At 47.9% G+C, this 9,878-nt stretch overlaps 1 protein-coding gene across 1 annotated transcript; it reads right to left on the bottom strand.

The window, feature by feature from the left end:
- Window positions 1-239: 239 nt before the first annotated feature.
- Window positions 240-8,217, bottom strand: FGF16 (fibroblast growth factor 16). The gene is made up of 3 exons (XM_036306135.1): window positions 7,944-8,217; window positions 1,994-2,097; window positions 240-528 (listed from the first exon to the last, which is right to left on the bottom strand). The coding sequence occupies exons 1-3, from the start codon at window positions 8,215-8,217 to the stop codon at window positions 283-285; spliced, it is 624 nt and encodes a 207-aa protein (XP_036162028.1). The 3' UTR covers window positions 240-282.
- Window positions 8,218-9,878: the final 1,661 nt, after the last annotated feature.

The following is a 9,878-nucleotide window of genomic DNA, read 5'->3' as shown; positions in this document are numbered from 1 at the left end:
GCCCCCAGTCTTTTTTGTACCACCTCAGGGGAAAGTACAGGAGTAAAGAAAAAAGTATATACAAGATTCCCTTTAGCCCACCCTTCCCCCCACATCCCTCCCCAAATAACCCAACTTTGATATACATTTTAAACAACAAAGGTACAGTTGGGTTGACTTGAACAGTAAGTGTTTCTTTGCTATCTAAATTGATAGGAAAGATTGAAAAGCTACGAGTATAGTGCTTGCAGAGACAACTGTGGCCCCAAAGTATATGGGTTACAGAGGTCACGCTAGGTTCCGTTACCTATAGTGGAAGAGGTCTCTGGACATGGATGGTAACTTAGAAGGATCTACAGGCCTGGGTAAAAAGTGAGTGAATTTCTGGTGTCGTTTAGTCCTGTATCCTTCCCGGGGTGAGCCGTCTTTATTCAGGGCCACATAATACTGTCTCTCCGAGTCCAAGTGTTTGTACAAGGTGGAGGCATAGGTGTTGTACCAGTTCTCTTCAAACTGTTCCCGGAAAACACATTCATGCGTGAGTTTCTTCTGTGAGGGTGAGAAAATAAAGCAGAGCCCATTATATGACTATTTTCCCCATCCCAGCTTGCTGGTGGAGAACCCTGAAACAGCAATAGCACATTGATTTTAGAAAATTTCAGTCCTATCTCCCATATTACTGAGGTATCTTCTTTCCAAATAGCAAAATAGTCCTATTTGTGTCACCTTCATTCTCTTTCATGAGCTACACAAAAATGTTTTAGGTAAGATCTTTCCTGAAGGTAGGAGACTGGAGGAGAGAGCCTCACCTGGCTCTTTGAGCTGAAATTTTTTTAAAAATTATTTTTATTGAATTTATTGGGATGACATTGGCTAATAAAATTATATAGGTCTCAGGGGCAAAATTCTACAATAGAGTCTGAGATTTTTCTGAGCCTGAGAACGGCTGCTATGGCTGCCCAATGCCCCACTGGCATCCCTGAGTTTTCTCCCTACTTAGGGCTAATGTTAAAATACATTGAGATTACAGTCAACCATGTCAACTGATAGGCAAAGGCCTTGGATCTATATTAAGTTCCACAGGAGGTGAGCTGTGATCTCTCCTGATGAAGGGCCCAAGGCCTGTCAGTTGGAAAGCTTACAAAAGATCTCCTTGAAAAGTTCCTCCAAACTGGCTACATTAAGCTAGCAGCTCCTGGGTCTCTTGCCTCTGTCCCTTCTCACATTTGATCCATAGTACTTGCTGGGGTTGCCGATACTGAGTGCTGGGGACAGGCCTATCGCTTAGGTGTCAGGGAAAAATGTGCTCTGATTTCAAGGGGTGCAGGCAGCCAGAAAGCATTCTATGTGACTCAAAAGCCAAAGCCACGAGTTGGGATTCCCTGAAAGGGTTAAGGTCAGCAAAGTCACTCACCATTCCCCAGCTCTTGGCTAGCTTCCAGAATAGAGAACATGCACTGCAGCCAACCCAGTCCTAGCTGGAGACTTAGGGCTGTCACCAGACCCTGGAACCCTCACTCTTCATTTATTTGTTTCATTTGGCCTTTGGGATTCAGCTGAAGCAATCTGGAAATCAGGGACTGTGTTGTTAATCTCAGAATTCTCAATCTGAAGGCCAGATTTTCCACTGCCTATTTTTGTGCCAGCTAGTCTGTTACCCCTCTGGGCACCCATTAAAATTCATATGTACGCCTCAGGACAGCAAATGCCCCAAACCCATACCATCCGCTAACAAACTAGCACAGCTTACTATTATCATCAGACTAGTTGGCCCTCTAATGGAAAAGGCAAAAGCAAGTATGCCACAGTAAATTTATGTTTTCATGGGGGCTGAATGAGTGAAAGTGTTATGGAGCAAGTTCCTGGGCAACCACACGTGACTAGAAAACACTAGTCTTTTATAGTTGACAAAAGGGATTTCAAGTGCTAGATAAAAGTCTTTATGTACTTTTGCCTTACATTGTCCAAATACTGGTGGTAATAGCCTCTGATGAAAAGAAAATCTTAAACTTACCGATCCATATAGCTCTCCTCGTTCGTTCATTCCTAAGTATAGGCCAGAGTCCACTCCCCGAATGCTGATCAGCCCCACAGCCAGGCTGATAAACTCCAGGATGCCTAGAGCAAAAAAGGTGAATGCCATTTCCATTACTGACATCAAGCTAAGAGGAAGCTGTTCAGGTAACATGAGCTACAAGTCATTTATCTGCAACTGGAGGCCAGCCCTGGGTGCCTTTCATGAATGACCTGATAAAACCATCTTTTGCAGCAAGAATGGAACTACAGAGAAGACACTGAGTCTCTGTGGACCTCAAGTTTTCCATATGTAAAATGAGGGAAACAATCTCTGCCTCTAGTCAACACTCTTAAGCATATTATGAGGAAGATACAGTGAGAAGGCTTTAGTTACAAAAGCTCCTAATTATAAGGCACTATTACTGTTATACCAACATTTCAAGAAATGGGATTGCAGCTTCCTAAATAGGAGAATATGGCCAGGGTTCTGTAACTTCCCAAAGTCATATCTCTCCTCCCTAGAGCACAGAGCATTACCTTTCTGTCCTCTAGGCTGAACTTGTTTTGCACCCTCTTAGCTCCCATGTACTTAAAGCCACATGAGGCTGTCAACTGCCTGCAGCTGACTCTAACAAAGGCCACACAGGCCACTCACTAAGTTTGTTTCTCCTGCCATAGGCAGAATTCAGAACTTGGCCTGGTAAGAGCTTTCTCCTGAAAAGTGCTCTCAGCCAGTACAGTCCCAGGCTGACAAGCCTGTCATTCTCCCCTTCTCTCTTGAGAATTTCAAGTTTATTCATGGCCAAGAGTTGGCAGGTAGTATTGGAGTTAATACTGATTTGAGATGTTGCAAATTAAAGGGAAAAGGTAAGACATTCAGAAATGTCCCTCTAGCTGACAAGGATAGAGGTGAAGACTTGAAAACGTTTTCATTTACTGAGCAGCAGTAAGAGGAAAAAAGAAATCAACCACTAAGAGGGAAAAGGGACCAAGAACTGAAATGCTAGTGACATTGAACACTTAATACTTTTATCTTAAGATAGCACATCTATCAAATGGATGCAGATATAATGGGCAGCTAGATTCCTCTGTGATATTCCTGTCTCTAACCATGCTTTTCAATGTACAGAGCAAAACTTGATACAGCTGACTCACAGAGGCAACCAAAGGTATGAAATGAGCTCATATCTGGCTGTCTTTCTTATTAAAAAATGCAATTTTAAGGGTAATAATGTTCTATGTAATCTACATAGAAAGTGAGACTAATTCCTCAAAGATCACTTAAAAATGTAAGTGGTTAATTTTGAAATCATGTGCAAAACTCCAGTGGGAAGTCTGAAGAGCCCCAGTGACTTGGGCTGGTAGGTGGTGTTCAAGTATGGCAGCTTTAGGGCACATGTTTCCATGGCCCATTTGAAGAATGTAAAGTTCTTTGGCTGCCATTGTATAAAAATTCTCCAAGTTTTATTCTCAGTCTGGTTGTTACTAACTCTTATAGTACAAAGAAAGGAGTTTTGGGAAAAGAGATTGATACAAGATGGTAGGAAGTGAAAGGGAAAATACCTGGTGCCAAGTAATGGTTAAGCAGATACTGATTTTATATACCAAAATCTTTAGCTGTACTGTACAACATTCTGATTTTGGTTCTTCCCTGTTTAACATTTTAATAAATGACTGTAAGAGGACATAGAGGGACTGCTTACTCTATTTCCAGAAGACATACAGCTGAGAGGGTGACACAAACAAAATCCAAAGAGATTTCAAGAGAATGGAAAATCGGACTGACACCAACAAAATAAGCTTTAATTGGAATAAAATGTAAAATCCTGCACTTTGGGCCCCAAACCAACTACCGAAGATGCTTTTTGTGTTTGGGGTTTTGTTGGGGGAGGGTGAGCGCAAGTGCTGACAATTGTGGAAATCATACTCCTTCTTTTTTTGTTCTATTATCATAATTGGCCTGTGCAAGGGTGTTTTAGTTATCTATTTCTTTCTTGTTATTTCCATACTCTGCTCCCATCCTCCTCCCCATTTTAGGCAACCATGTATATTTTCTTGAAAACATACTGTTCTTTTGTGTTTTCATGCATTTTTATCAAATGCAAGTCTGCCCATTTCTGGAATGGGGAGATGTGGCTTAGCAAAACATACACAACAATGGCTTAGGGGATTTGATTGAATAAGGTAAGCTCAGTATGGGTGATACATGAGATTATTAAAAAGCTAATGTGAAACTAGTCATGTAAAAATTAAAAATTATTAAAAAGCTAATGTAAAACATAGGGGGGCAAAGGGAAAATAAAGCTACTGTGATTTAAGGCTGCACTGATAGAGGTCTAGTAACTGGCTTAAAGGAGAGGACTGCCCCATTCTGCTTTGTTTTTTAGTTCTACTGTGTTTAAAGAGGGCTACAGAAACACAGGAGTGTATTCAAAGGAGAACAGCCAGTGTGGCAAGGAAATGAGAAACCAGGTCATGATTCAGTTCTGGGTGCTAAACTTTGAGGGATACCAACCTGTTGGAGCCTTCAGTTCTTTGCTTTGCTTAGGCAGATTACTTATGAGCTTCAAGCCTTAGTTCCCTCATTCTCTAAGTATCTCATGTCTCTAACCACCCCGAGCTCATTAAGTAGCAGAGGTCAGCTTGTGATCTCACCATCCAAGACCTGGTGTAAGAACAAATCATGAAACCCAAGAGGTGTGGCCATTTGAGTCACCACAGTTTTTCTCCAATTCTCTGTTAACATGATGCCAAAGGACAGATCATACAGGAAGTCAATTGGGTTGTGTCCAGTAACAGGGGTCTCCAACAGCTGGAATCGTCCCTGCCCAGCTGTCTTTGGGCATCATTTCCCTCTGCCAACTTTCCTATTAGCTGGATTTAAACTGTGGGAACCCAGTAGCACATGATGATGGAACAGATATTCCTAAACCTTCTCTGAATCCCAGCCAGCATGAAGGGAGAGAGAAAACAAGCCATTTTTACATTTTCCCAGCTACAGCTGGAGAGGGGTGTTAACAGTAAAGTGTTGAGGCAAAGTATTAAGTAGACAAAGTTTGTCCTCACTACTCTCACCCCCTTTAAAGCTCAGGACCTCCCTCTGCTCTACCTCATCTTGACCCATCCACCTCAAGCTCTGGCCTTTGCTTGACAATTTCTGGACTCTTGTCTTCTTACACCTTTTCCCCCATGGCCTCATTCAAAATGGATCATCCTGGGTCCCACTGCTTCAGAACTTAGCTAGATGACTGGCTAAGGTGCCATTTAATCGGGTTCCATAACTTGCCTGAGCTCCCTCAGCCATCCTTTCAGACCTTCATGGCCAAGACAGTGCTGCCTTGGCATCCTGCCAAATGAGAACCAGATCACTCAAAACCCAAAGCAGCTGCAGGAGCCTGCTCCATCCCACGTGGTGGGAGGCCTCTCCTCCAGCCTGGCTCCCAAACCCTACTATGCCAATCCACAGGTGTCCCTTAAGAATGTCAGTATCTCTGTGAACCTCATGTTAATGCCACCAGCCAGGCAGAGGTTGTAATACTTCTGGCTACTGATGGCAGGATGGGGGGTGGTGAGGGGGGAGGATAGGCTGTGCCAACAGGTTATTATATGGAGTCGGGGCTGCTCTTGGGCTCAGCCTGACTTGTTCTGAACACATGGATTCCAGGGTAATCCTTGGGGGCCCTGCTCTCCAATTACAACAAATAGCTATTTACTTTACATGGCCTTTGGAGACTACCTCCTCCTCCCAAGCAGAAATCTATAATATTTTATATCTTAAGTCTGGCCTACTTTACCCTGCTGGAATGTTGACTGCTAAAGCACTTATGGAATGTTAAAGTTTCGATTTATTGAATACCCTGGCTGATTAACTCAAATGTGAAGGGAGGAGTTAGCAAACTCAAACGCCACCTCTTTCTTTGCCAAAAGCTAAACTGAGAAAGAGTATATGTGTTAGAAAGTTGTCAGGGGAGGTTACAAAGAGACAGCTTTGACCAGTTATCATTTCATTTACAGGAAATACACAAAACTGCCAGGAAGCCAGGGAAGGAGGAAAGGGAAAAGGTGATGCAGAGGTGGTCTCAGGCAGTGTTTTTTTAAAGACAAAACAGAAAATGAAGCAGTCAGTTAAGCAGCAGTGAAAACATCCCTTCTTCCTGCCAGTTTTATTTCCTTTGGTTTCTCCTTAAACTTAACACCCCTAGCAGGCCTGAGAGATGAAAAGAAATCAAGATGTGTCGTTAGGGATGTAATTAAAGACCACTTATCCCAAGAGCCTATTATTGATTTATGTTGACCTTGTAGGTTATTGGGCTCAGCTTAGGCACAGAATCAGACAAACACTTGTAGCTGCTGGGAGCCAAGCTCATAGTTTCTCCACCTCTGCTACCCCCAACCAACATTTCTCTATTATTTCATGATTTTTCTCTTATATTTCAGGAATGAGCTACTCCAATATTTCTCGGCCATTTTGGGAGTCTTTGGGGGGCTCTGAGGCCAGGGCGGGAGTCCCATTACTTCTGAAGAGAAACAAAAGGGGACTGCAAAGTCATAAGCAATGGAAGGAAAAGGAGCCAAGTTGGCACTCCTTCTCCCTCCACCCCACCTTATCACCCATTTGAGGACATGCTGCAAGTTTATACAGACACCTGCACCCCTCCATTACCCCCACCCCACACGCAACCTACTGCACTCCGGCTCTGTGAGTGCATTTTTCCAAGATGACATAGACCTCATTAGGGTTCCTGCTTGCTCCCAGCAAGGAAGACCAGCCCTGGCCCTAAGTTATTTGCTAGACTTGGCCTCTGTGCACCCCCCCGCCCCCCACACACTTTTTACTGTGCATGCCAGCAGCAGCTCCAGCAAGGAATGGAGAGTAGGAGGATGAGGAGGCTTAGGGGGAGTGAAGGAGGGTGGGAAAAAGAAAAGAACTTATTATGCCTGAACGTAGTCAAAACCTCCTATAGGCTTAGGGATAGGTTTCCTTGGGCCACTGGGTCCTTGGGAGGAAGTAGGGGCATTGGAGGAAAGAGGGCCCAAGGAAGGGTAGCTGTCACAGCACCTGAGAAATGGTTTAGTAGAGAATAGGACATTGAAAATAAAAATGGCCAAATTACTGATGAGTGGACACATTTGTTTCGAAACCTAATAATCTCTGTCTCAGACCAAGGTTTATATTGTGTTCTATATGTGAGACAGGCATTGGACAGAGGTTGGACATTTCCTGTCCTGGTCCAGGAGACACCTGTTTCTGTTGCTGGGAGTGGGCCCAGGACTGTTTCCTCACTGAGGCAAGGAGTCCAGAGGCAGCTCCAGGCAAAAGCTGCCCCAGGGCTTGTGCCCTTACACAGGGGACACTGGAAGGCTTTCCTAGTTTCTCCAATCCTAGCAGCTCATGCCCTGCTGCCTGGATTGGCCCCCACCCCAGGCAAAGCAACCCAGAAGCAGGCAGGTGCTGGCCAAAAGTGACGTGGGTGTGGGCTATTCGCCCATTATGTCCATGGCCCACGAAGGCTCCTGCTCCAGGCCATCGCCCGCAACAATCCTGCCCTCGAGGCTCTGTCCTGCGCTGCAGCTGCTGTGATTCTGCTCCTACCCCTCTCCCAGCTCCACCTGCTTCCAGTCGAAGTACAGCATCCAGATGCCAGAACGATCCGCTCTCACCCAAGGGAGGGAGGGAGGGAGAGTGGAGTGGAGGAAGGAGAGGCCGCACCTCAAGGCTCCCGCGCCCCCGCCCCCTCCCGAGCGTCTCAGGGTGCCAGGCGCCCTGACGCCTGACGGCTCATGTCCGCACCGTCGTGTCCCGTCTGCCCGCGTCCCTGGCGGCCTTCCGCCTTGACGGCACTGAGCTGGGGGCGGTCCGCGGGGCCCGGAGCCTGAGCTCAGAGCCGTCGGCTCCCCAGCGCGCCGTCGGTACGCTCGCCTCCCGTCCCTCCCGGTCGTGTCCTCACCGAAGCGGCTGTGGTCGTGGCGGGTGCCGTGCACCGTGCCGTTGGGGAAAATCTCCAGGTGGAAGCCGGTGCGGCAGTACAGCTGGCGCCGCCGCAGGATCCCCTTCAGGTGGGCGAAGTCTGTGGGCGAACCGCGCTGCAGCTTCCCCTCGATCTGGCCCAGGCGCTCGTTCAGGAAACCAGGGGAGTCGGCTAAGGGCATGTTCCCCAGAGATGAGGAGAAACCGTGCAGATCCCAGTCCAAGGTGGCGAAGACCCCCCCCACCTCCGCCATGGCGGGGTGCGCGGGGCCGAGCCGGGGTGGAGGTGCGCGAACTGCCTCTCCCCGCAGCGGGCGTGGGCGATTCGCCGGCGGCGCTCGCTCGCTCGCTCCTCGCTCTGCAGAGCTGCAGTCGACGTCTGTTCTCGTCCAAGGAACTTCTCAGCGGCGGGGAGCGTGGGGCAGCGCGCTCCTGACCTTGCTCTCAGTCAAAGTGCTGCTTTCCTTCCACATCCATCTCCTCAGGCCTCTCATAGCTGGCTTCGTCGAGCTATCGGATACAAACGGCACTTTATATACGTACCCACTCCCCTTACATTGACATATTGGATATTTAAATACAAGCCACACCTCACTGGCATCCCCTCGGAGATTGGTGTGTGGGTTCTTTTTTTTTTTTTTTTTCCTTTCTCCTTCTCGTATCCATTTGGCTCTTTTTGGGAGAGGGGGGTGGAGAGGGGAAGAGAACAAACGAGCTTCACTCCCTCTTTTATTATGAAAAAATGGCAGGAAAAAGCTACACATTGCAGTGAGGCATAACTGCTTTTGGCAGGTTTTTCTGAAACTGCTGATGAAATAACGGAGCCCAATGCGTGGAGGCTGCTGGCGCCCACGGCCACTCAGGCCTGTTGCGTGGAGGTCTGTCTGCTGCGCGGGGGCAATCCCCACCTCCCTCGCGTCCTCGGGCTGCTCACCTTGGGAAAGTGGCTTGAGACCGAGACCGGGACATTCCCGCGTTCCTGAGCCCCTCTTGTTCCCCGGCTGGTCAGAGGCTGCAGAAGGGGTGCCTGGCCTGGGACAAGGGCCTCCCTGGTTTCTTTGTTCTGTTGCCCACCCCCCAACCTCACTCCCCACCTGTAGGTTGGATGAGGGCTGAGGAAGTGAAAAGTCCGGAAGCGAGTGCAGTTGCAAAATTTGGGATTGGGGGTGCTGGCAGCCCCTGCAGGAACCAAGGCGCGGTCTTAAGGAGACTGGGAGGAGCAGGGAAACCCCACGGAGGAAAGAAGACATTTTTTTAAGGGACGTTCAGCTTAGGAGATGGAGGGGGGAGTAAGAAATAGAAAGAGATCTTTTAGAAAAAAATGATCTCCACTGGCTTTGTGGGCGTGCTTTTACAGGGCTCTGGAGAGCAGGCTTGATGAGGGGCCATTGGAAACCTGGTCGGGGCTTCCCTCCACCCCTTTTCTTGCTGGAAACAGGTGTTTCCTCGCTCTGTCCCGTGCCCTGCTCAGAAATATTCTATCAGAAGAGCGGCATTTGGGACGGGAACTGGTGGCAGTCAGGGCAACGGGCAGCCTCAATAAGAACTGAGAGCAGGTGCCAGGCCTGCCCGTACCCTCCCCTCCCCGCCCCCCTGCCAGGCACCTGAACCCTGGGGCCCTTCTTAGGCCCCAGCGCTCAGCGTCCTGCAGGCTCATTAAACTGCTTTGTTGCTTGCAGTTTGTACCCTCGGCGGGCTCTGGTCGCCTTTTCCTGCTCCTACAGGAGAAACAACAGAGCAAGCATCCCCTGCCCGCCTTTGCAGCGCCTCCTGCTTGAGAATTCGTTGGAACTCAGGGTCTCCATTAGAGAAAACAGATTCAGCTCGGTTCAGTTAGTGCAATTTGAGGTCCTGGTGCTGGGCTCCCACTGCACCCCTTGCTCACTCTCTGGTGCCATAAAAATTCTTGGTTTGG

Source organism: Myotis myotis, unplaced genomic scaffold (genome assembly GCF_014108235.1).
Source record: "Myotis myotis isolate mMyoMyo1 unplaced genomic scaffold, mMyoMyo1.p scaffold_m19_p_4, whole genome shotgun sequence".
Lineage (NCBI taxonomy): Eukaryota > Metazoa > Chordata > Mammalia > Chiroptera > Vespertilionidae > Myotis > Myotis myotis.
This window is presented reverse-complemented; position numbering and strand designations above follow the sequence as displayed.